The 27,081-nt window shown below is 46.9% G+C and overlaps 1 protein-coding gene across 2 annotated transcripts in view; it reads left to right on the top strand.

Moving 5' to 3' along the window:
- The window catches only part of bun (TSC22 domain family member bunched), a 1,041,565-nt gene that overhangs the window by 975,636 nt on the left and 38,848 nt on the right, over positions 1-27,081 (top strand). For both annotated transcript variants that reach the window (XM_070102296.1, XM_070102295.1), the window contains one exon: positions 15,655-15,706. In XM_070102296.1, coding sequence (XP_069958397.1) covers positions 15,655-15,706 — 52 coding nt within the window. The remainder of the gene's footprint in view (positions 1-15,654; positions 15,707-27,081) is intronic.

Raw genomic sequence — 27,081 nt, 5'->3', positions numbered from 1 at the left:
CGCTCCCACACTCCACCACCACACCTCGCTCCCACACTCCACCACCACACCTCGCTCCCACACTCCACCACCACACCTCGCTCTCACACTCCACCACCACACCTCGCTCCCACACTCCACCACACCTCGCTCCCACACTCCACCGCCACACCTCGCTCCCACACTCCACCACCACACCTCGCTCCCACACTCCACCGCCACACCTCGCTCCCACACTCCACCACCACACCTCGCTCCCACACTCCACCACCACACCTCGCTCCCACACTCCACCACCACACCTCGCTCCCACACTCCACCACCACACCTCGCTCCCACACTCCACCGCCACACCTCGCTCCCACACTCCACCACCACACCTCGCTCTCACACTCCACCACCACACCTCGCTCTCACACTCCACCACCACACCTCGCTCCCACACTCCACCACCACACCTCGCTCCCACACTCCACCGCCACACTTCGCTCTCACACACTCATCCTGCGTGATGGATTAACATAGGAAAATCTCGCTTCCTTTTGTTCCCACAGCCACAGTGACGTAAGATGGGTCCCAGAGCTACACACTACAGTGAAATATGGGAGGAAATGTAAAATAAACCCAGTGAAAATTGGAAAAAAATTAAAATTTATAAAGGATATAGGAAAGTATTGGTTTGGAGATAAAGTGTATGAGTGGAACAATCTGCCTGATAGTTATGGAAGCTAAAACCTTAGGTAGCTTCAAATTTAAGCTAGGTAAATACACGAGTGAGAATATAAATACATATGCAGTGTAATATGATCCTTTATTGATAACGTTTCGCCCACACAGCGGGCTTTTTCAAGTCACAAACAGATCTACCTGGGGTGGAAGGGACGCGAGTATTTATAGGTTTAAAATGCTGAGGTCAGGTGGAGAATGCTGCATCTGATGATCTACCGAGTGGGGTTATAGAGTGTAAAATCTTGGGTAGCTTGGAAGGGAGAGACTATAACCCCACTTGGTAGATCATCAGATGCAGCATTCTCCACCTGACCTCAGCATTCTGAACCTGACTATAAATACTCGCGTCCCTTCCACCCCAGGTAGATCTGTTTGTGACCTGAAAAAGCCCACTGTAAGGGTGCGGAACGTTGTCAGTAAAGGATCACATTATACTGCATGTGTGTTTATATTTCCATTGTGTCGGTATTTCATACCATTTATTTCCACACGAGTGAGAAGGGTTGGATTTGAGTGGGACTTGCACTCGAGTTAATAGGATCTCATTAAAAATGGGTTTGTTTTTGGGTTCGGGTTTCAGAAGGACCTGCCTAGTATGGACCAGTTGGCCTGATGCAGTGTTCCTCTTTTCTTATGTTTTCAAAAGCAGGGGCGCCGTGGACGCGATAAGAGAACATTGTATCAGCATCCGTGGTCTATGAATATTCAACCTGCTACGAACAGATATAAATAATGCTGAAACAAGTGTACAAGTTTCCAGTTTCAAGAAACTGGATCAATACTTCCACCAAGTACCAGATCAACCAGGCTGTGATGGGGGACTGATTACCTCAAACTCCTGATCTTCATCATTCTCCTTTTTCACACAGTGGCTTCATCAGTCTTATACAAATCAGGAAGGTGTAAGGAGAGGAGAAGTTTGAGGTAATCAGTCCCTCAGCCTGGAGTCGATATGTTCAGTCCATCAATCTTGTAGAAAGTACAGCATAGGGCCGTAGACGTGGCTAATATACTGTGGTTATGTCAGTATAGTGTCTGACAGATGTGGCGAAACGTTTCTTCAGTAAAGATTCCCATATGTTGCATAAGTGTCTCAATTCGTAAAAAGAATGCAGCATATGCACGAAGAAGTGGCTTATACGAACAGAAAGAAGGAACACTGCAGCAGGCTTACTGGCCCATGCGAGGCAGGTACAAGTCACCTACCGATTTATGCCAATGACCCAACCTAGTCGGGTGAAGGTGAGGTAAAGCAGTCGTAGGCGGTATCATAGTGGACACATCCTTCTTAATTTTAGGACTGATGAAGCCACTGTGTGGCGAAACCTTACCTTTGATAATTTTGATGAATTCCGAGAGTATTTCTACTGCCGGAATCAGCAGTAGAAAGGCTTGTCTGGCTTTTGCTGCTGGTGGCCCACTGCCCTACGTATCCACCACAGCCTTGTCGGTTCAGAAGTATGAGCCAGTAGGCCTTCTGCAGTGTTCCTCCCTTCTTAAGTTCTTTGCATATAATACCAGTATTCAAAGTGATGAGGATAAGATAGGAGGAACACTGCAACAGGCATTCTTGCTTTCTACTGGCCAATTCTTTGGGTACAACCTACTTCCACTGGGGAATCCTACCTACCAGTGACAATGTCTTCGTCTGCTGCACCTCCCTCTCCTGTTGCCGGTATATAAGCGCTAAGCTTCGTGACTATGATTCAGTGTCTTCAAGACTACGGTGCTCTTCAACTCCAAGACTGAGGGACTGATTACCTCGTCTTTTGTATGCAATTCTTCACATCATTGATAGTCACTGGATGGCAAACGTCTGCAAATAAAGATCCTCAGATGTTGCACATATGTCTAATTCCTCATCTTGTCGGTATTGTATACCATTTATGTACAAGAGGCCTATGGGTCCAGACTGAACAAGTCCTTGTCATATCCAACGCTAACAAAAATATTTGATATTTGCCCAAGACATTGTCACTGCTACCCACAAGATATTTTTATTGCTACCCAAAGATAATTACTAAAAACTGTTAGTCTGGTAAGACGTACAGTCGTATCACGAAAGACAATCACGAGTACAGGAATAGTAAACTCCGGGGCAGACGAAGGTGAACAAGACAAAAAATGGTGGTATTTATGCTTCAGGAAACATAATATCTCCTGACTGGTCTTAATAGTAGAAAGATCCATTAACTGGAGAAAGTGTGGCTTTAATTCTTTGAAGGTAGACCTTCACTGGTATCAAGGTACCTTTCACTTGAAGGAAGACCTTCACCGGTATCAAGGAACTTTTCCCTTGAAGGAAGAGCTTCACCGGTGTCAAGGAACCTCTCCCTAGAAGGAAGTAATCTGTTGCACGCTGTCATATCTACTCTTAAAACTGTGTAACGCTACGTGTGTTGGCATTGAAATCCTGGTGGTTTATTGATCTCGTGTGTTATACATAATAATTTTTAAAAGTGATGCTAACTGCATGTTGCAAGTGACAGTTGCAGTTGCTAACACTAGTGCCATGTTAGCTATTGTGGCTCTTATGTTGCTATGCTGATATGTTTACTCACATTAGTGCTGCATAATGCTGTCTTTATGCTGGTATGCTCACAGTGACCAGTACTGTCATATGTTAGTATGTGCCCCATTTGACGTCATATTATTTTCCGTTGCCTATTGGAAAGCTTGGTTTATATCTGCTTGGAGATTTACCAGGTCCTCAATGGATGACACTCGTGCAAATTCTGGTATCGTCAACAAAGAAAGACACGGTGCTGTGGCTTACATCTGTCTGTCAGATATGAGGATGGGACCGAGTACTCTACCTTGTGGAAGATTGCTTTTCACTGTGGCAGCCTCTGCCTTTACCCTGTTTACTGTTACTCTTCGTGCTCTATTTGTTGAGAAGTTATAGATCCATCTACCAACTTCTCCAGTTTATCACACATTTTGTGTGTTATTACACCATGATCGCACTTGCCGAAGGCATTCGCAAAGTCTGTATACTACATCTGAATTTTGTTTATCCTCTCAGTACCATGATTTGAACAGTTCTCAGATTTACTAACAAACTATAAAAACATAAGTTAGTCGACATTTCGTCCCGTCCCTAACCATTATCAAGTAACAAGTAAGAAACTGACACGATATACCTTTGATGAGTTCCTAAGAGTCTTTCTACTCCCGGATCCCGGCCATGGGCCAGGCTCGTCTGGTGTTTGCCTGGTCAACCATGATAAGTGTCAATTTTCTCGTCAGTTTCAAGGATAGAGAATTTGAACATGATAAATCTTGCATTTTCCTCATATTTGCAGGTGTTCCGTAAGTTTAGAACCATAAGGAAAACTTAAAAAATGACTGATAAAGACTTGTATCCATAATTCATGTTCATTGTGTTCACTATTATTGATACATAGATATATGCGAGCATAGAGGTGGCAGGATGTTGATTATAGTGTAAGTTGGGCTAATATTGACCCTAGAGTTCCTTGGTGGTAGTTGTGACATGGGGAGAGTCAACACCCTAGAGTTTATCTATCTTCCATTCTCCTTCCAACTGTACCCTCTCCTCTCCCCTCTCCTCTCCTCCCACTTAACACTACTCTCCCTGCCTTGTAGTGTGCCACACTTGGCTTGATGTTTAGGTCATATTGTGCTTGGCACCAGTTTTGGCACCGACACTCATCCTGCATACCTGGTTGTGCACATGATGTATACCGAGAAGTAGTTGTGTGTGTGTGTCAGTCGTAGAGAAGGGTCAGTCACGGTGAGCAGGCGACATTTACTGCAAGTTCTTTATAAGTCACTGTACGTGGGACTAGTGCTGGTGGTGGTTGAGGATAGAGAATAAAGGGGGGGGTGTTGTTGTGGTAGAGAGGGTAGTAGACGATTGTAGCAGACAATTTACTTAATTCAATAAAATTCAGTTTGAAGACCCGTAGTGTGCGGCTACCTGGAGGTTATTCCGGGGATCAACGCCCCCGCGGCACGGTCCACGACCAGGCCTCCCGGTGGATCAGGGCCTGATCAACCAGGCTGTTACTGCTGCCCGCACGTAGTCCAACGTACGAACCACAGCCCGGCTAATCCGGCACTGACTTTAGGTATCTGTCCACCTTTCTCTTGAAGGCAGCCAGGGGCCTATTGGTAATTCCCCTTATGCATAGTGGGAGGCTGTTGAACAGTCTTGGGCCCCGAACACTTATGGTGTTTTCTCTACCAGTGGCGCCCCTACTTTTAATTGGGGGTATTTTACATCGCCTGCCTAAAGTGGGAACACAAGAAGGTTGGCTTTCCTCCTCGAGGTAATATGGTGTGGAATATTGCCCTGTGTGTTCACTACTTCGAAGGTTTCATTCCATCAGGGCTGGAGTTACTATTACATAGGACTTAGTATATATTAGGGTGTCATATCACACACATACGACAGAAACAAATTAGAAGGATTGACGGGGTGAGTCAGATAAACGATGACACAGCTGGAAAAATAACAGATGAGCCAGAGGAATGTTAGGAAATATTTCTTAGAGTTGTTAGATGGAACGATCTACACATCGAGGTGACACCTTGGAGGCATACACAATTTCCAGAATAGCCGTGATAGGACTCACATAACCGAGAGAGAATTAATCAAGTAGAGGTTAGCAGAGACGCGGGGCCAGGAGCTTAGACTCGACCTCTGCAACCACAGATAGGCGAGTACGCTTGTGGGAGAGGGATGTTCATACAACACCCACAAGTTGATCAATAAGACACCGGAACGTAGGTTAATCTTGTATCCCAGGATTCTACCCATACCATTCGGGTAACACCCAGGTACCTACTTACTACTAGGTGAACAGAGATAGCAGGTGTAAGGAAACAGGCCCAGTGTTGCCACCAATACCGGGGATCGAGCCACGAACACTGTGTGGGAGTTGAGTGCTCTGCCAGCCAAGCTACGGGACTGTTGTGTGAGCGGAGCAGGTACCTGGAGCTAAGATTTCTTGCACTGGGTACTAGATCAACCATGCTGTGAGGGATATGTGGGGCAGCAGACCAGCAGCAACAGCCTGGTTGACCAGGAAAGCACCAGACGAGCCTGGCCCATGGCTGGGCTCCGGGAATAGACTCTCGGAACTCACCAAAGGCATATTAAAGGTAAAGGGTAAACATAATCTTCCAGAGAACGTGTCAAGTCATTGGTGGGAAGAATTCTATTTTGATTCGCAGCTGCAATACGCATGCCTAATGCAAATTTCGTATGTACATCAGCTTTCAATCCAAATTCGGTGCTGGAGTATGCTTGTTGAATGAGAATTTCGTAAACACATGAGGTTGCCAGTGACATCTCCACATCTTGAGGTTTGGTTGTTAGTCGGTCAAAACTGCCCAGTTAGGGCAGGAGAGAGATTAGAGCTGGAACAGTCAAAGATCATTTACGGCCGGCATAGAGCCAATAGAGTATTTAAATTATTGGGAATGTCTGAAGTCCTAAATATGTACTCGCTGGAGTGGAGGAAGGAGAGATACATGATAATATATACATGAAAAGCACTTGAGGGGTCTGGTTCCGAATGTACACAGTACACACTACCATAACATGCTGGAGTAAGTGAGATGGGGAATGTGTAAAATAAACCCAGTAAAAAGCAGGGCCACCGTGGGCACAATAAGAGAACATTGCATCAACATTCGTGGCCCCAGACTGTTCAACATCTTGCCAGAAGATATTAGAAACAGTGCAAATGCTAGGTCAACCAGGCTGTGAGGGATGTGGGCCAACATCCTGGTTGGCCAGACGAGCACCAGACAATCCTGGCTGCGGGCATATGACAACTCTTGAAACCAGTTGCAGGTATATCATAGGTATATCTCTGGTTCATTGCACTTATCATACCGACAGTGAAAAAACTATAACGAGTCGTGCATGTGTGTGTTAAGATTCTATTTATGTACCCTGACTGGCTCTCTCTTATCTGCAGCAGCTTGGCCTCGCTACATTATCTTATCTCTGGAGTACTTCATGCATCGTACTCTGTGTACTCATGAAACACACACCTGTTTTTATTTCCCAAATATTTCACCTACGCAGCAAATTTTTTCAGTCGGATACAGAGATAATATTAGTGTCTTATTATTTATGAACTTGTGGGTAGTGTTAGTAGACGTTCACTGAAGGATGTAAGCTACTATACCGTGGCTGTGGAACAATTAAATAATTGCCCGTATGTAAACAGTCGCAGGCAGGCGATCTTAACTATGCAAGACAAGCCACGGGGAGTGGAAATATTTAGCTCAAGTACTTTCATACTTCTCAGTGCGTCATCAGGAGCTGTGCAATGTTGCAAGGCAGCAAGTGAAGGAGTGAGGGGAGGTTTTCTCAGAGTAGCTGCGGCAGGTTTGTCACCTGCCGCAGCCTCGAGAGAGGCTGTAAGATACATATACAACAGTTAGGTATCTTTATTTCGAAACGTTTCGCCTACATAGTAGGTTTCTTCAGTCGAGTACAGAAAAGTTGATAGAAGCAGAAGAGACTTGAAGACTATGTAATCAGTCCATCACCCTTAAAGTTTTGAGGTGGTCAGTCTCTCAGCCTGGAGGCTGAGGTTCACCCGAGAAAGAAATACTATCATCATTCACTGCATAACTGTCTTGCTAGAAACACTCAGACATTACAGCTGAGATGCCCCTGCAAGCTGCACTATCTCCCCCCCTCCTTCAGGGTGCAGGCATTGTACTTCCCACCTCAAGTTAACCTTCCGGTTAACCGGTTTCCATGAATCCTTTCATAAATGTTACCTTGCTCACACTCCAACAGCACGTAAAGTCATACAACCAATTGCTTCCACTCACTCCTATCTAACATGCTCACACAGTCCTGTTCGATTATTATTATTATTATTATTATTATTATTATTATTATTATTATTATTAACATTAACTTCGCAAGAAGCGTGCGGTACCTGGGGAAGAAGAGAGGTAAACGGGGGGGGGGGGGTGTTGATCGAGTTTGATTCGAGGAATGGGAGTGTAGGTAGTGTCTTTGATGAAGATGTTTCACCAGGATCAAGACCCTCTACTGAGGGTCGCCACGGTCAGAAGGGCATCCTGGTCCAGCATGTATCCCAAGGTACTCTGTATGTTATTATCATATCTCCTCTTGACCTTGCGTGTGGTAGCCATTTGTCTCAGTCTCTGAACTCCTGCATGAGTGGTGTGCACTTTCTCTGGTGCACTCCTTCACAAATGTCACTCAGCACCAGGTAGCTTCTTGTCACTTTCCATTTAAAGAGGTAAGGGTCACTTTCCATTTAGAGGTAAAGAGCTCCTTTATCGAAGGAATTTGATCTATGGGTCAGCGGGTCACCAATAACAACAGCCTGGTTGACCAGACAAGCACCAGCCGAGCCTGGCCCATGGCCGGGCTCCGGGAGTAGAAAAATTCTCGGAAATCATCAAAGGTATATCAAAGATATACTCTCCCCTTTCTTGACTCAAACTGATTACCTCCCGTTCTTCATTATATTATAGTGGGAGGTTAGGTAATCAATCCCAGCCTGAAAGTTGTTGTGATGATGTCCCCCGAGGCTTGTTCATACCTCAGGTTGTGATGATGTCCCCCGAGGCTTGTTCACACCTCAGGTTGTGATGATGTCCCCCGAGGCTTGTTCATACCTCAGGTTGTGATGATGTCCCCCGAGGCTTGTTCACACCTCAGGTTGTGATGATGTCCCCCGAGGCTTGTTCACACCTCAGGTTGTGATGATGTCCCCCGAGGCTCGTTCATACCTCAGGTTGTGATGATGTCCCCCGAGGCTCGTTCATACCTCAGGTTGTGATGATGTCCCCCGAGGCTCGTTCATACCTCAGGTTGTGATGATGTCCCCCGAGGCTCGTTCATACCTCAGGTTGTGATGATGTCCCCCGAGGCTTGTTCACACCTCAGGTTGTGATGATGTCCCCCGAGGCTCGTTCATACCTCAGGTTGTGATGATGTCCCCCGAGGCTCACACCTCAGGTTGTGATGATGTCCCCCGAGGCTACCCTCAGGTTGTGATGATGTCCCCCGAGGCTTGTTCACACCTCAGGTTGTGATGATGTCCCCCGAGGCTCGTTCATACCTCAGGTTGTGATGATGTCCCCCGAGGCTCGTTCATACCTCAGGTTGTGATGATGTCCCCCGAGGCTTGTTCACACCTCAGGTTGTGATGATGTCCCCCGAGGCTTGTTCACACCTCAGGTTGTGATGATGTCCCCCGAGGCTTGTTCACACCTCAGGTTGTGATGATGTCCCCCGAGGCTTGTTCATACCTCAGGTTGTGATGATGTCCCCCGAGGCTTGTTCATACCTCAGGTTGTGATGATGTCCCCCGAGGCTTGTTCACACCTCAGGTTGTGATGATGTCCCCCGAGGCTCATACCTCAGGTTGTGATGATGTCCCCCGAGGCTTGTTCACCTCAGGTTGTGATGATGTCCCCCGAGGCTCGTTCACAGGTTGTGATGATGTCCTCGTTCATACCTCAGGTTGTGATGATGTCAGGTTGTGATGATGTCCCCCGAGGCTTGTTCACACCTCAGGTTGTGATGATGTCCCCCGAGGCTCGTTCACACCTCAGGTTGTGATGATGTCCCCCGAGGCTCGTTCACACCTCAGGTTGTGATGATGTCCCCCGAGGCTTGTTCACACCTCAGGTTGTGATGATGTCCCCCGAGGCTTGTTCACACCTCAGGTTGTGATGATGTCCCCCGAGGCTCGTTCACACCTCAGGTTGTGATGATGTCCCCCGAGGCTTGTTCACACCTCAGGTTGTGATGATGTCCCCCGAGGCTCGTTCACACCTCAGGTTGTGATGATGTCCCCCGAGGCTTGTTCACACCTCAGGTTGTGATGATGTCCCCCGAGGCTCGTTCACACCTCAGGTTGTGATGATGTCCCCCGAGGCTTGTTCACACCTCAGGTTGTGATGATGTCCCCCGAGGCTTGTTCACACCTCAGGTTGTGATGATGTCCCCCGAGGCTCGTTCACACCTCAGGTTGTGATGATGTCCCCCGAGGCTTTCACACCTCAGGTTGTGATGATGTCCCCCGAGGCTTGTTCAGGTTGTGATGATGTCCCCCGAGGCTTGTTCATACCTCAGGTTGTGATGATGTCCCCCGAGGCTTGTTCACACCTCAGGTTGTGATGATGTCCCCCGAGGCTCGTTCACACCTCAGGTTGTGATGATGTCCCCCGAGGCTCGTTCACACCTCGGGTTGTGATGAGGTCCCCCGAGGCTTGTTCACCTCAGGTTGTGATGATGTCCCCCGAGGCTTGTTCAGGTTGTGATGATGTCCCCCGAGGCTCGTTCACAGGTTGTGATGATGTCCCCCGAGGCTTGTTCATACCTCAGGTTGTGATGATGTCCCCCGAGGCTTGTTCACACCTCAGGTTGTGATGATGTCCCCCGAGGCTTGTTCACACCTCAGGTTGTGATGATGTCCCCCGAGGCTTGTTCACACCTCAGGTTGTGATGATGTCCCCCGAGGCTTGTTCACACCTCAGGTTGTGATGATGTCCCCCGAGGCTTGTTCATACCTCAGGTTGTGATGATGTCCCCCGAGGCTTGTTCATACCCCCGAGGCTCAGGTTGTGAGGTTGTGATGATGTCCCCCGAGGCTTGTTCATACCTCAGGTTGTGATGATGAGGCTTGTTCACCCCAGAGATGTCTTGTTCATACCTCAGGTTGTGATGATGTCCCCCGAGGCTTGTTCACACCTCAGGTTGTGATGATGTCCCCCGAGGCTTGTTCATACCTCAGGTTGTGATGATGTCCCCCGAGGCTTGTTCATACCTCAGGTTGTGATGATGTCCCCCGAGGCTTGTTCACACCTCAGGTTGTGATGATGTCCCCCGAGGCTCGTTCACACCTCAGGTTGTGATGATGTCCCCCGAGGCTTGTTCACACCTCGGGTTGTGATGATGTCCCCCGAGGCTTGTTCACACCTCAGGTTGTGATGATGTCCCCCGAGGCTTGTTCACACCTCAGGTTGTGATGATGTCCCCCGAGGCTTGTTCACACCTCAGGTTGTGATGATGTCCCCCGAGGCTTGTTCATACCTCAGGTTGTGATGATGTCCCCCGAGGCTTGTTCATACCTCAGGTTGTGATGATGTCCCCCGAGGCTTGTTCACACCTCAGGTTGTGATGATGTCCCCCGAGGCTTGTTCACACCTCAGGTTGTGATGATGTCCCCCGAGGCTTGTTCACACCTCAGGTTGTGATGATGTCCCCCGAGGCTTGTTCATACCTCAGGTTGTGATGATGTCCCCCGAGGCTTGTTCACACCTCAGGTTGTGATGATGTCCCCCGAGGCTTGTTCATACCTCAGGTTGTGATGATGTCCCCCGAGGCTTGTTCATACCTCAGGTTGTGATGATGTCCCCCGAGGCTTGTTCATACCTCAGGTTGTGATGATGTCCCCCGAGGCTTGTTCATACCTCAGGTTGTGATGATGTCCCCCGAGGCTTGTTCACACCTCAGGTTGTGATGATGTCCCCCGAGGCTTGTTCACACCTCAGGTTGTGATGATGTCCCCCGAGGCTTGTTCACACCTCAGGTTGTGATGATGTCCCCCGAGGCTTGTTCACACCTCAGGTTGTGATGATGTCCCCCGAGGCTTGTTCACACCTCAGGTTGTGATGATGTCCCCCGAGGCTTGTTCACCTCACCTCAGGTTGTGATGATGTCCCCCGAGGCTTGTTCACACCTCAGGTTGTGATGATGTCCCCCGAGGCTTGTTCACACCTCAGGTTGTGATGATGTCCCCCGAGGCTTGTTCACACCTCAGGTTGTGATGATGTCCCCCGAGGCTTGTTCACACCTCAGGTTGTGATGATGTCCCCCGAGGCTTGTTCACACCTCAGGTTGTGATGATGTCCCCCGAGGCTTGTTCATACCTCAGGTTGTGATGATGTCCCCCGAGGCTTGTTCATACCTCAGGTTGTGATGATGTCCCCCGAGGCTTGTTCATACCTCAGGTTGTGATGATGTCCCCCGAGGCTCGTTCATACCTCAGGTTGTGATGATGTCCCCCGAGGCTTGTTCACACCTCAGGTTGTGATGATGTCCCCCGAGGCTTGTTCACACCTCAGGTTGTGATGATGTCCCCCGAGGCTTGTTCACACCTCGGGTTGTGATGTCCCCCGAGGCTTGTTCACACCTCAGGTTGTGATGATGTCCCCCGAGGCTTGTTCACACCTCAGGTTGTGATGATGTCCCCCGAGGCTTGTTCACACCTCAGGTTGTGATGATGTCCCCCGAGGCTTGTTCACACCTCAGGTTGTGATGATGTCCCCCGAGGCTCGTTCATACCTCAGGTTGTGATGATGTCCCCCGAGGCTCGTTCACACCTCAGGTTGTGATGATGTCCCCCGAGGCTTGTTCACACCTCAGGTTGTGATGATGTCCCCCGAGGCTCGTTCACACCTCAGGTTGTGATGATGTCCCCCGAGGCTTGTTCACACCTCAGGTTGTGATGATGTCCCCCGAGGCTTGTTCAGAATTAAAATTATTAAAAACCATATGAAAGTAAAGATAGGGAAGTACGTAGAAGCGAGAGAGAGAGAGATGAATTCTAGCTCCTGGGCCACACCTTGACAATTCCATCACCGGATGTGGCTCACTTCCTCTTTCTTAGCGTTCTATTTATACATTTATTATTATTATTATTATTATTTTTATAATTATTATAAAGGCTGGAACATTTTAAAACGCTACTTATCTACGCATAATCAACTGTCTACATCCCACTTTTGAATTTAGTTTATGTGCGTGTTTTTGTGTATACGTGCTTGTGTGTGCGTGCTTTTGTGTATATGTGCTGGTGTGTGCGTGCTTTTGTGTATATGTGCTGGTGTGTGCGTGCTTTTGTGTATATGTGCTGGTATGTGCGTGCTTTTGTGTATATGTGCTGGTGTGTGCGTGCTTTTGTGTATATGTGCTGGTGTGTGCGTGCTTTTGTGTATACGTGCTGGTGTGTGCGTGCTTTTGTGTATACGTGCTGGTGTGTGCGTGCTTTTGTGTATACGTGCTGGTGTGTGCGTGCTTTTGTGTATATGTGCTGGTGTGTGCGTGCTTTTGTGTATACGTGCTGGTGTGTGCGTGCTTTTGTGTATACGTGCTGGTGTGTGCGTGCTTTTGTGTATATGTGCTGGTGTGTGCGTGCTTTTGTGTACACGTGCTTGTGTGTGCGTGCTTTTGTGTACACGTGCTTGTGTGTGCGTGTGATGGTGATTATCATTGACATGTTATCCCAGGCAGAGAATGTTGCTCTTAAACACTCTTATCTGATAAGAGAATGTCTTGTTATACTGCACAGCTGTCTCCAAGTGTGTGTGTGTGTGTGTGTGTGTGTGTGTGTGTGTGTGTGTTGTGTGTGTGTGTGTGTTGTGTGTGTGTGTGTGTGTGTGTGTGTGTGTGTGTGTGTGTGTGTGTGTTGTGTGTGTGTGTGTGTGTGTGTGTGTTGTGTGTGTGTGTGTGTGTGTGTGTGTGTGTGTGTGTGTGTGTGTGTGTGTTGTGTGTGTGTGTGTGTGTGTGTGTGTGTGTGTGTGTGTGTTGTGTGTGTGTGTGTGTGTGTGTGTGTTGTGTGTGTGTGTGTGTGTGTGTGTGTGTGTGTTGTGTGTGTGTGTGTGTGTGTGTGTGTTGTGTGTGTGTGTGTGTGTGTGTGTGTGTGTGTGTGTGTGTGTGTGTGTGTGTGTGTGTGTGTGGTGTGTGTGTGTGTGTGTGTGTGTGTGTTGTGTGTGTGTGTGTGTGTGTGTGTGTGTGTGTGTGTGTGTGTGTGTGTGTGTGTGTGTGTGTGTGTGTGTGTGTGTGTGTGTGTGTGTGTGTGTGTGTGTATGTGTGTGTGTGTGTGTGTGTGTGTGTGTGTGTGTGTGTGTGTGTGTGTGTGTGTGTGTGTGTGTGTGTGTGTGTGTGTGTGTGTGTTGTGTGTGTGTGTGTGTGTGTGTGTGTGTGTGTGTGTGTGTGTGTGTGTGTGTGTGTGTGTTGTGTGTGTGTGTGTGTGTGTGTGTGTGTGTGTGTGTGTGTGTGTGTGTGTGTGTGTGTGTGTGTGTGTGTGTTGTGTGTGTGTGTGTGTGTGTGTGTGTGTGTGTGTGTGTGTGTGTGTGTGTTTGGATGGGGTTCGTCGGTGACGTCGTCTCATGATGTCACATTCTAGGTTTTTGCCTTTCACCTGTGTACGCCACTGACGTCATGTTCAGGATTATCCAGCACATCTGTGACGTCGGCTCATTGATGACGGCTGCTCATTGATGGCGCTGGCTTATTGATGTTTTTTTTATAATTGATGTCAGAGCAAGGCTTGTTTGTAATGACATCATCCTGGGTGGATGTCTAGCTGAGTGACGTCACCTCTTATCAGTGAGAGTCCGGATGTGGCACCCTGCCCCTGGAACAGTGCCAGGCAGAGTGCCACGGATGAATGACGTCAACTCTCATACTGTTTCTACCTCCCTCCTGGTTCCAAATGGATCCTGTAGTGCTCGTTGTCTTTGCACCTCTTGACATCGTCTGCTGCTGTGCAGCTGCCACACCCTTCGAGCCCAGTGTGAGCGGGGTTTGTGGCAGCCCAAGGGGCTTAGCTTCTCCCTTCGAGCCCCGTGGGGGCGGGGAATGGGGCTACGCCTGGGGACAGCTGGTCCCAGAAGACGAGGAGGTACTTGTACCCCCTCCCATGGCAGACATTGGTCTGAGACTCCCACGACAGGAGCCAAGGCCGGGCCACTTCTTGAACAAGGCCCGGGCCGGGCGATTATACCTGCGACTCTACAACAACTGGCGTTTGAAGACTTGTACTCACCTACTTGTGTTGACAAGGGTCGATTCAGTGCTCCTGACCCAGCCTTAACTTCTCTTGTACCACCTCTACTGATTCTGGACCTCCAAGGGGACTGTCATATCTACTCGTGAAACTGTGTATTGTTGTAATGTGTTAGTAAGTAGTAGCTTGAGCAGTAGGATGGTTGATGTTGATGGGAAAGTCTCTCAAGGTTCTCAAGACTCACCACCCACGTCAAGGTTACACTTGACAAGATCTTGTGTAATTGTCCTTGTTAATGTTTACCATTTCCTCCGTAAGTCGTGTATCGTAAGAGGCGACTAAAATGCCGGGAGTAAGGGGCTAGTAACCCCTTCTCCTGTATATATTACTAAGTTTAAAAAAAACTTGCTTCTGTTGGATACAGCTAGTGTCGTGCCGAATAGGTAAAACTTGCTGTTTTGGCTTAATAGCAACGCTCTTGCCGAATAATACAAGCGAAAATTTGTGTATTCAATAATTTCGCAAAAATCATTCTGAACCTAACGAAAAAATATATTTCATTGTGTTTGTTTATTATTAAATTATTGTAAACTTATCTAAAATATATTTAAGTGGATTAGGCTAAATTAAATTGCGCTTGTTATAATAAGGTTAGGTAAGTTTTCTAAGGTTCTTTTGGTACAAAATTATCGTTTTACATTAATATAAATGCAAAAAATATATCTTTAAACGTATAAGAGAAATTTTTAGAAAGGACTTAATTTTAAATGAGTTCTTGCTAATTGACCAGTTTTACATATTCGGCACGACACACACACACACACACACACACACACACACACACACACACACACACACACACACACACACCTGGCGGGGCCAGGAGCTGAGTCTCGACCCCTGCAACCACAATTAGGTGAGTACACACAAAGTCTGTATAAGCTTCTTTCCCTTCTCCGTCTTTATTATTCTCTTTAACACGTATGTTTTTTAAATAATTTACTGTATTATTTTTAAGTAAAACTCTAAATAAGTGTCTCATTCAGTGCAGACTCGATCCTCTGTAATACTTTTATTTAGATTTTGTGCTAACGTGCTGGCCTAGTCGAGAGTCAGGAGACAGCTCCTGGCATCCGCATTTAAGACAGTAAATTAATTGTGTTTTCTTTTTCAGCGCCTCTACAGCCAGCACTGTGGCCATCGATAACAAGATAGAACAAGCCATGGTGAGTACCTCTCTGACAGTATTGAGTGAAGAGTGAGTGTAACAAGATATGGTGAGTACCTCTCTGACAGTATTGAGTGAAGAGTGAGTGTAACAAGCCATGGTGAGTACCTCTCTGACAGTATTGAGTGAAGAGTGAGTGTAACAAGCCATGGTGAGTACCTCTCTGACAGTATTGAGTGAAGAGTGAGTGTAACAAGCCATGGTGAGTACCTCTCTGACAGTATTGAGTGAAGAGTGAGTGTAACAAGCCATGGTGAGTACCTCTCTGACAGTATTGAGTGAAGAGTGAGTGTAACAAGCCATGGTGAGTACCTCTCTGACAGTATTGAGTGAAGAGTGAGTGTAACAAGCCATGGTGAGTACCTCTCTGACAGTATTGAGTGAAGAGTGAGTGTAACAAGCCATGGTGAGTACCTCTCTGACAGTATTGAGTGAAGAGTGAGTGTAACAAGCCATGGTGAGTACCTCTCTGACAGTATTGAGTGAAGAGTGAGTGTAACAAGATATGGTGAGTACCTCTCTGACAGTATTGAGTGAAGAGTGAGTGTAACAAGCCATGGTGAGTACCTCTCTGACAGTATTGAGTGAAGAGTGAGTGTAACAAGCCATGGTGAGTACCTCTCTGACAGTATTGAGTGAAGAGTGAGTGTAACAAGCCATGGTGAGTACCTCTCTGACAGTATTGAGTGAAGAGTGAGTGTAACAAGCCATGGTGAGTACCTCTCTGACAGTATTGAGTGAAGAGTGAGTGTAACAAGCCATGGTGAGTACCTCTCTGACAGTATTGAGTGAAGAGTGAGTGTAACAAGCCATGGTGAGTACCTCTCTGACAGTATTGAGTGAAGAGTGAGTGTAACAAGCCATGGTGAGTACCTCTCTGACAGTATTGAGTGAAGAGTGAGTGTAACAAGCCATGGTGAGTACCTCTCTGACAGTATTGAGTGAAGAGTGAGTGTAACAAGCCATGGTGAGTACCTCTCTGACAGTATTGAGTGAAGAGTGAGTGTAACAAACCATGGTGAGAGTGAAGGTTAAAGTTTGATCGTGGCTGTGAGAGTAACATATGTAGGACACGTGCAGAGAATGCTACATTGCTGGCAGTGTAGTTAGTAGGTGATGTAGGGTACACACTACCCTCCCCCCAGGTGCATGGGTACACTCTGCCCCCCCAGGTGCATGGGTACACTCTGCCTCCCCAGGGGCATGGGTACACACTGCCCCCCCCAGGTACATGGGTACACACTGCCCCCCAGGCACATGGGTACACACTGCCCCCTCAGGTACATAGGTACACACTGCCCCCTCAGGTGCATGGGTACACACTGCCCCCTCAGGTGCATGGGGTTCACTCAAGAGAGAATGGGACTATGTGCATTGCTTATGTGAAACCACGTATGTTTGTAAATAAAATACCTGCGCAACACTTGGATATCTTCACTGTGGCAAACCAAGTGACTTTACCAGTACAGTCCAGTGAGTACTTACGTACGTTATTTTGTCAGAGAAAAATAAGTTTGCCATGTCATTACAGCAAGTTACTTAGGGATTTCTATCATCGTCAATTTCCATATTGATTTCGTTCGTGACAGGTGTCATCAATCTACCTCACACTCGTACAGTCAACCCTTATAAAGTTCATCAATAAAGTGTGATTTTTTGTGTTAATGCAATTGAAAAATATTCACGCATACTTAAATAGCACAAACTAAAAAGGCCTTTCCACCACAACCGTAGTTGCAAAAAAAAAAAAAAAAGTAGAGGAGGAGGTTTTGAGAGTTGTTATTTTAATGTTTAAGTTGGGGCTTAGATTAAAGAAAACGTGGCTTCTGGTATTATTATTATAATTAAAAAGAAGCGCTAAGCCACAAGGGCTGTACAGCGTAAAGAAAACTCGCGATTGATTTGAAAGAAAATGGGTTATAGTCAGTTTGAAAAAAAAAAAATGGGTTAGTCACAGATTGAAAGAAAATGGGTAGCGTAGTGGCTGAAGCGAGAGAGAACAAATGTTTGCAACTGATATAGCAGACTTAGACATGTGTAACACCTGGCTAGCTTGATTTCAAAATAAAGATACCCAGGTGTTGCACAAGTGTCTGAGTCGTCAACCTGCTCATATTCTACACTATTACTTTGTCGTGCCGAATAGGTAAAACTGGTCGGTCAGCAGAAGAACCTTAGGAAACTTACCTAATATTATAACAAACGCAATTTAATTTAGCCTAATCCATCAAAGTATTTTGTATAAGTTTTATATAAGCCAGAATCGCAAGTTTGTTTTTTATTCAGCACGACAATTATATTGGGATGAAAGAAAACGAGAAAGCTGATTACAGGAGAATGGGAAGCGAGTGTGTAGCTTTTGTGAGAGAAAACGTGATGTTGGCAACCATTACTAGTGTTGAGTGAAGGTTGTACCAGACAGTGCAACAACCACGTGTGGCAGTGTACCACGTGTGGCAGTGTACCACGTGTGGCAGTGTACCACGTGTGGCAGTGTACCACGTGTGGCAGTGCACCACGTGTGGCAGTGCACCACGTGTGGCAGTGTACCACGTGTGGCAGTGTACCACGTGTGGCAGTGTACCACGTGTGGCAGTGTACCACTGGCCTCGACGTTTACCACTCCCTCGCCATGGCTTCAAACCCCACCCGTTCCATGTCTTTATTGCTAAGATTAGATCTGTGTATCAGCAACTGTAAGATTCTCTCAATAAAGGTAGGAAAGCTTTCCAAGATGAAATTATGCAAGTTTCTGTTGGTGTTAGATCAAGCAGGTTGTGAGGGCGTACGCGGAGCTGGCAGTAACAGCCTGGTTAATGAGGGTGTTAGGGGGAGAATCTGACCTCGGGAGGGGTTACGAGAGTAGGAAGCAACGTGTTAGCAAACTGAAAATTGCTGTGAGTAGTGCGTAGAGTGAAAGAGCGTAAGTAGGAAGATAATGCGTATCATTATATTAATGATACACAATAAAAACATATAGATAAGTAAGACACACGTGCAACAGTTAGGTAGCTTTATTGTGGATAATGACAGGCAGGTGTTGCACATGTGTCTTAAAAAATAGTTGTTACCATCTGTCTGTTTAACGCTCTTGTCAAATAGACACTTGGCCTGTTGTGTGTGTGTGTGTGTGTGTGTGTGTGTGTGTGTGTGTGTGTGTGTGTGTGTGTGTGTGTGTGTGTGTGGTAGCACAGTTGAGGTGGGAGTAATTATGGTATAGTAGTGGTAGTTTGGGGAACATGGCAGGAGCCACGGTGTGTCTTGTAGTGAGCATGTCTAACACACACCCACATACTGGTGGTGAGCATGTCTTATTAAACACACCCACATACTGGTCACTCCACATCAAGGATTCGTTCTCTTAACCCTCTTTTCGCTCGCTCTTCCTCACCTCGTTCTAAGTTCATCCACATAATTCTAGTTACCAAGGCGTGTGATCATAACACTCCGTGCTTAGGACGTTAGAGTGGAGAGGGACAGTCTGAGATGCCAAAAGAGTTACGTGTCAACAGTATACCTGAGTGTTCCGGGGGTCAACGCCCCCCCCCGGCCTGGTCCATCACCAGGCTTCGTGGTGGATCAGGGCCTGATCAGCCAGGCTGTAACTGCTGACCGCACGCAAACCATACGAACCACAGGTCGGCTGGTCAGGTACTGGTCAGGGGTCTGTTGGTAATTCCCCTTAGCCAGCAGACACATCAGATAAACTAACCACTCATGTGTATATTGGGAACTGCATTTTCACTTTGAATGTAGTAAGTGAAGCCAGGTTAAGAAATTGGTTGGAACAAGGTAGGATTAGGCTTCTACAGACTAGTCTAACGCCAGCAATGAAATCGCTTGTATATGTAAATATTTGCACTAAAAATCGAAAATTTCTCAAAATAACATTCGAAGGCGTTTTAGCTTATAAATGTATTACACAAATAACCCGCACCATTAACTAGTAACACAACAGCGTGAAGGGAAGGAAGCCACTGTATATACCAGAAAGGGTGTGGCCTGGAGAACGAGAGAAGGTAGTGATAGTTGTGGTGGGGGTGGTAGTGGTAGGAGGGGTGGTGGTAGTAGTAGTGGTGGTTGGGGTGGTGGTAGTAGTAGTCGTAGTAGTGGGCAGTAGTCGCAGAGGTGGTAAGAAGGGGGTAGTGGAAGTGACACAGAAGTCAGAGAGTAGATCGTAGCAAGGCAGTGGTAGTAATTGTAGTGGTGGTGGTAGTAGTCTGAGGATAAGAGAGAAAAAGGAATACTGCAGGAGAGGTAATAGCCCACGAGGATAGAATAAAAACCTAGGGGCAAAATCATAAGACGGAACACAGCTAGATAGAAGGAAATGTAAAGAAAATATAGGAAAAACGAAGAGGAGATAAATGTCAGGACAAGTCACGATTGTTGTGAAGTTTGGAACATTTAACAATGTAATGAGAAAGGAAGGCATCTAGAGAGATGCTTCAACAAGACGGTGTCAGTGAAGGCTAGAGTACCAGTTAATATGATGACTGTCATCTCTTAACATGAAGAAGGGTAGATAGTTAATGAGGTGATTGTCATCTCTAAAATAAATAAGAATAGGCAGTTCTGACGTGACGGAAAAGAGCATTATTGGTGTGGGTAACACTTTTCTCTTGGTGTTTTTGGTGCTACCCTCTTGGGCCATTACCTCTCCTGCACTGATCATTTTCTTCTTGTTTTTTCTTGTCCTTAGACTATTTCCACTCCTACTACAAATACTACCATTATTGATTTGCTGCAAAACTCTTGTGACTGTAACAGGGTAGAAGACACTGCTTGAAGACCACTACAGTGACTGTAACAAGGTAGTACACTGCTTGAAGACTACTACAGTGACTGTAGCAAGGTAGACATTACACTGGTGTCATGTTTTGTGTTGTTAATAATAGCGGTGTGGTCCACTGCAACCACACGTTGTACCCACGTGTCTTGATACACCCTCCTCCCTCTCTTAACCCCCTACCCACATCCCCTCCCCCTCCAACACCAACCACCACCACACCACTAACATCATATCCACACCACCACCATCCATAACAACACAACCACAACTACCATCATCACCACATCTAGACTCCCACCAAACTCACACCCGCTGTGATTACATATCCAATACAACCTTTAACATTTGTCAGTTATCTATTGGGTACACCCGCTGTGTCCAGCTAAACATATCAATGTAATAATTACATGGTGGGAAGAAATGTTAGCTATTGTTCCCTGTCTACCACATTCTCACACCACGAGTGATATTAGTATAGATACGAAGATTTCCTGCTTACTCTGGGACACCAGGTTTCTGTTTCGGGAGGGTTTTTAAATGTCCTTCTATCTGCCTAACTGTATGTTTTAATACTTCTGAGTTATATCGTCTAAACTAAATTTTGTTTGAGGTTATAAGAAGTATTAAGAAATTAACGTTGGGAACCTCTGGATAAAATGAACGTAGGATTTGTTCTGTTATGGTACGTCATACACGATGGTTCGTATATACGAACGTAGGTATAACATGTTAGTCTTAGCTGAAGGTATTGTGAAGTGTTACACTGTTGTTCAGTAATTATGAGAGACTTAGATATCTTTCCAGCAGGTTTATACATAACTATACTCGAGCATAAACCAAGGGGGAGATTGAGGTCGGCTATGGGTGAGGATTCTGGTCTGGTAATGTGTGTTGTAGTGTAGCAGAGGAAGGAGAGGTGGGGAAGGGGGGAAGGCTTGAGTGGTAATGTGATATGTGATAGTGGGTGGTGGAGGGGGGGGGAGTAAGCATGTGTTCATCCCCCCCTTCACCACCCAGCACTGTGACTACCTCTCTGTGTTGTTGGCCTAGCAACAGCCAACTGTTCTATCTCCTCTACCCCTCCCCTCTCATCCCTCCTCTCTCATTCCTCTTTCCCATCATCTCTCTCTACTCTTTAACACACTCCCTACCTCTCTCCCTCCCCATGCGTGCGCGCGCGCGCGCACACACATACCAGTGAAGAGGCGGGGCCAGGAGCTATGAATCGACCCCTGCAACCATAATTGAGTACACACACACACACACACACACACACACACACCCACCCACCCACCCACCCACCCACCCACCCACCCACCCACCCACCCACCACCACCACCTCGCCACCTCATTCTTCCGTGTTCTGTGTAGCTAAACCGAAGTGTTGTAATAGCCAGGGATGAAGGTACTACCGCAAATGACTTATCAGTTGTTTTGTCCAGGTGAAAGTTAGTTTTCATGGCACTGTATGGCACTTATAAGTGTGGCACTCATTCATAAGTGCCACCATTCACTGGCTGTCTTCACGAAGGAACTGGACCAGTTCCTTCGTGAAGAGAGCCAGGGGTCTGGTGGTAAACCTCCCTGATAAAGAAGAGGGGACGTTGAAAAGTCTTGGTCCCTTCACACTTATTGACTTTTCCCTTACTGTGTTCATATAAGTCCTGCTTTTCAGTGAAGTCCCTTGCACCGTCTGTGGTCATCACTGTGACCTTTACAGACTAATCTCACACCAGCGCGGCTGTGGCTCACACCAGCATGACTAGCTTACACCAGCATGACTAGCTTACACCAGCATGACTAGCTCACACCAGCATGACTCGCTCACACCAGCATGACTCGCTCACACCAGCATGACTCGCTCACACCAGCATGACTAGCTCACACCAGCATGACTAGCTCACACCAGCATGACTAGCTCACACCATCATGACTAGCTCACACCAGCATGACTCGCTCACATCAGCAACTTGTCGGTCGTCTCGTGTAGTTGCTGTACCAGCCTGCCACATGTTACTATACCAGCCTGCCACATGTTACTATACCAGCCTGCCACATGTTACTATACCAGCCTGCCACATGTTACTATACCAGCCTGCCACATGTTACTATACCAGCCTGCCACATGTTACTATACCAGCCTGCCACATGTTGCTATACCAGCCTGCCACATGTTACTATACCAGCCTGCCACATGTTACTATACCAGCCTGCCACGTGTTACTATACCAGCCTGCCACGTGTTACTATACCAGCCTGCCACATGTTACTATACCAGCCTGCCACATGTTACTATACCAGCCTGCCACATGTTACTATACCAGCCTGCCACATGTTACTATACCAGCCTGTCACATGTTACTATACCAGCCTGCCACATGTTACTATACCAGCCTGCCACATGTTGCTATACCAGCCTGCCACATGTTGCTATACCAGCCTGCCACATGTTGCTATACCAGCCTGCCACATGTTGCTATACCAGCCTGCCACATGTTGCTATACCAGCCTGCCACATGTTGCTATACCAGCCTGCCACATGTTACTATACCAGCCTGCCACATGTTACTATACCAGCCTGCCACATGTTACTATACCAGCCTGCCACATGTTACTATACCAGCCTGCCACGTGTTACTATACCAGCCTGCCACGTGTTACTATACCAGCCTGCCACATGTTACTTTACCAGCCTGCCACATGTTACTATACCAGCCTGCCACATGTTACTATACCAGCCTGCCACATGTTACTATACCAGCCTGCCACATACCTGGAGGTTATTCCGGGGATCAACGCCCCCGCGGCCCGGTCCATGACCAGGCCTCCCGATGGATCAGGGCCTGATCAACTAGGCTGTTACTGCTGGCCGCACGCAGTCCAACGTACGAGCCACAGCCCGGCTGATCCGGCACTGACTTTAGGTATCTGTCCAGCTCTCTCTTGAAGGCAGCCAGGGGTTTATTGGCAATTCCCCTAATGCTTGATGGGAGGCTGTTGAACAGTTTTGGGCCCCGGACACTTATGGTGTTTTCTTAGTGTACCAATGGCGCCCCTACTTTTTATTGGGGGCATTTTGCATCGCCTGCCCAGTCTTTTACTTTCGTAGGGAGTGATTTCTGTGTGCAGATTTGGGACCATTCCTTCCAAGATTTTCCAAGTGTAGATTATGATATATCTCTCCCTCCTGCGTTCCAACGAGTACAAGTCAAGTGCTTCCAAGCGTTCCCAGTAGTTAAGGTGCTTGACAGAACTTATACGTGCAGTAAAGGATCTCATGTTACTATACCAGCCTGCCACATGTTACTATACCAGCCTGCCACATGTTACTATACCAGCCTGCCACATGTTACTATACCAGCCTGCCACATGTTACTATACCAGCCTGCCACATGTTACTATACCAACCTGCCACATGTTACTATACCAACCTGCCACATGTTACTATACCAGCCTGCCACATGTTACTATACCAGCCTGCCACATGTTACTATACCAGCCTGCCACATGTTACTATACCAACCTGCCACATGTTACTATACCAGCCTGCCACATGTTACTATACCAGCCTGCCACATGTTATACCAGCCTGCCACATGTTACTATACCAGCCTGCCACATGTTACTATACCAGCCTGCCACATGTTACTATACCAGCCTGCCACATGTTGCTATACCAGCCTGCCACATGTTACTATACCAGCCTGCCACATGTTACTATCCCAGCCTGCCACATGTTGCTATACCAGCCTGCCACATGTTGCTATACCAGCCTGCCACATGCCTGCCACATGTTACTATACCAGCCTGCCACATGTTACTATACCAGCCTGCCACATGTTGCTATACCAGCCTGCCACATGTTACTATACCAGCCTGCCACATGTTACTATCCCAGCCTGCCACATGTTGCTATACCAGCCTGCCACATGTTGCTATACCAGCCTGCCACATACACTGTTAAGTAAGTTTATTCTGGTATTGGTACACACAAATTATCATACACAGCAGCATGTGTGTAGGTTACCTAGAATAACTCAAAAAAGTTCAGTGACTTACTTCCATCGGGGTCGTCGTTACAACCTCGCATACTCCTGGCTACCACTTCCATCGGGGTCGTTGTTACAATCTCTCATACTCCGGGCTACCACTTCCATCCGTGTCGTCGTTACAACCTCTCATACTCCTGGCTACCACTTCCATCAGGGTCTTTACAATCTCACATACTCCTGGCTACCACTTTCATCGGGGTCGTTGTTACAACCTCACATACTCCTGGCTACCACTTCCCTCGGTGTCGTCGTTACAACCTCTCATACTCCTGGCTACCACTTCCCTCGGTGTCGTCGTTACAACCTCTCATACTCCTGGCTACCACTTCCCTCGGTGTCGTCGTTACAACCTCTCATACTCCTGGCTACCACTTCCCTCGGTGTCGTCGTTACAACCTCTCATACTCCTGGCTACCACTCTCTGTAATCTTCAACTTTCTCGTCCTAATTGTTTCATTTGTTATATTGTAACGATGTACACGTTCACTATTTTCTGACCTTTATTGTCGAGCATGCACAGTCAGTGAGCTGGTGGCGCTACCAACTGAGCCACGGTTTATATAGTCTAGCCTTACAAAATGAAGAGAAATCTACTGGGAATCTTTCAGAAATTGACATTGGGTATCTCGTACAAAAAATGAATGTTGTAAGATGAACGTCGGATTGCGTCATGAGATGGGGTACATATGTAAGTAATGTACTACGTCACGGGTGCGCGTCTGCGTACACGCTCGCACCGTTATTTGTCTGACCTCCCCACCCCTCTTCCCCCACCTTCACCTGCCTGGGAGTGAACTTTCCTGCCCGAGACTATTGCTTTCACATAATATTCCAGTTGTAACCGAGTCTTTCTAGTTCCTCTCTCTCTCTCTCTCTCTCTCTCTCTCTCTCTCTCTCTCTCTCTCTCTCTCTCTCTCTCTCTCTCTCTCTCTCTCTCTCTCTCTCTCTCTCTCTCTCTCTCTCTCACTCACACACACACATGAGTGGCAAATCTTGTATATTTCTACTTGCACTTTGTACGTTTCAACGAGGGCCATGATCTCTGGACCACTAACACAAGTTACAATCTCTGGACCACTAACACAAGTTACAATCTCTGGACCACTAACACAAGTTACAATCTCTGGACCACTAACACAAGTTACAATCTCTGGACCACTAACACAAGTTACAATCTCTGCTTGTGAAGGTGTAATAGTCTGCAGTGTTGTGTTGCTTGTGAAGGTGTGATAGTCTGCAGTGTTGTGTTGCTTGTGAAGGTGTAATAGTCTGCAGTGTTGTGTTGCTTGTGAAGGTGTGATAGTCTGCAGTGTTGTGTTGCTTGTGAAGGTGTGATAGTCTGCAGTGTTGTGTTGCTTGTGAAGGTGTGATAGTCTGCAGTGTTGTGTTGCTTGTGAAGGTGTGATAGTCTGCAGTGTTGTGTTGCTTGTGAAGGTGTGATAGTCTGCAGTGTTGTGTTGCTTGTGAAGGTGTAATAGTCTGCAGTGTTGTGTTGCTTGTGAAGGTGTAATAGTCTGCAGTGTTGTGTTGCTTGTGAAGGTGTGATAGTCTGCAGTGTTGTGTTGCTTGTGAAGGTGTGATAGTCTGCAGTGTTGTGTTGCTTGTGAAGGTGTAATAGTCTGCAGTGTTGTGTTGCTTGTGAAGGTGTGATAGTCTGCAGTGTTGTGTTGCTTGTGAAGGTGTGATAGTCTGCAGTGTTGTGTTGCTTGTGAAGGTGTGATAGTCTGCAGTGTTGTGTTGCTTGTGAAGGTGTAATAGTCTGCAGTGTTGTGTTGCTTGTGAAGGTGTAATAGTCTGCAGTGTTGTGTTGCTTGTGAAGGTGTAATAGTCTGCAGTGTTGTGTTGCTTGTAAAGGTGTAATAGTCTGCAGTGTTGTGTTGCTTGTAAAGGTGTAATAGTCTGCAGTGTTGTGTTGCTTGTGAAGGTGTAATAGTCTGCAGTGTTGTGTTGCTTGTGAAGGTGTGATAGTCTGCAGTGTTGTGTTGCTTGTGAAGGTGTGATAGTCTGTAGTGTTGTGTTGCTTGTGAAGGTGTGATAGTCTGCAGTGTTGTGTTGCTTGTGAAGGTGTAATAGTCTGCAGTGTTGTGTTGCTTGTGAAGGTGTGATAGTCTGCAGTGTTGTGTTGCTTGTGAAGGTGTAATAGTCTGCAGTGTTGTGTTGCTTGTGAAGGTGTGATAGTCTGCAGTGTTGTGTTGCTTGTGAAGGTGTGATAGTCTGCAGTGTTGTGTTGCTTGTGAAGGTGTGATAGTCTGCAGTGTTGTGTTGCTTGTGAAGGTGTAATAGTCTGCAGTGTTGTGTTGCTTGTGAAGGTGTAATAGTCTGCAGTGTTGTGTTGCTTGTGAAGGTGTGATAGTCTGCAGTGTTGTGTTGCTTGTGAAGGTGTGATAGTCTGCAGTGTTGTGTTGCTTGTGAAGGTGTGATAGTCTGCAGTGTTGTGTTGCTTGTGAAGGTGTAATAGTCTGCAGTGTTGTGTTGCTTGTGAAGGTGTGATAGTCTGCAGTGTTGTGTTACTTGTGAAGGTGTGATAGG

This window comes from Cherax quadricarinatus, chromosome 81 (assembly GCF_038502225.1).
Source record: "Cherax quadricarinatus isolate ZL_2023a chromosome 81, ASM3850222v1, whole genome shotgun sequence".
In the NCBI taxonomy this organism is placed as follows: Eukaryota; Metazoa; Arthropoda; class Malacostraca; order Decapoda; family Parastacidae; genus Cherax; species Cherax quadricarinatus.
The sequence above is the reverse complement of the archived record's forward strand: the minus strand, read 5'-3'. Positions and strand labels throughout refer to the sequence as shown.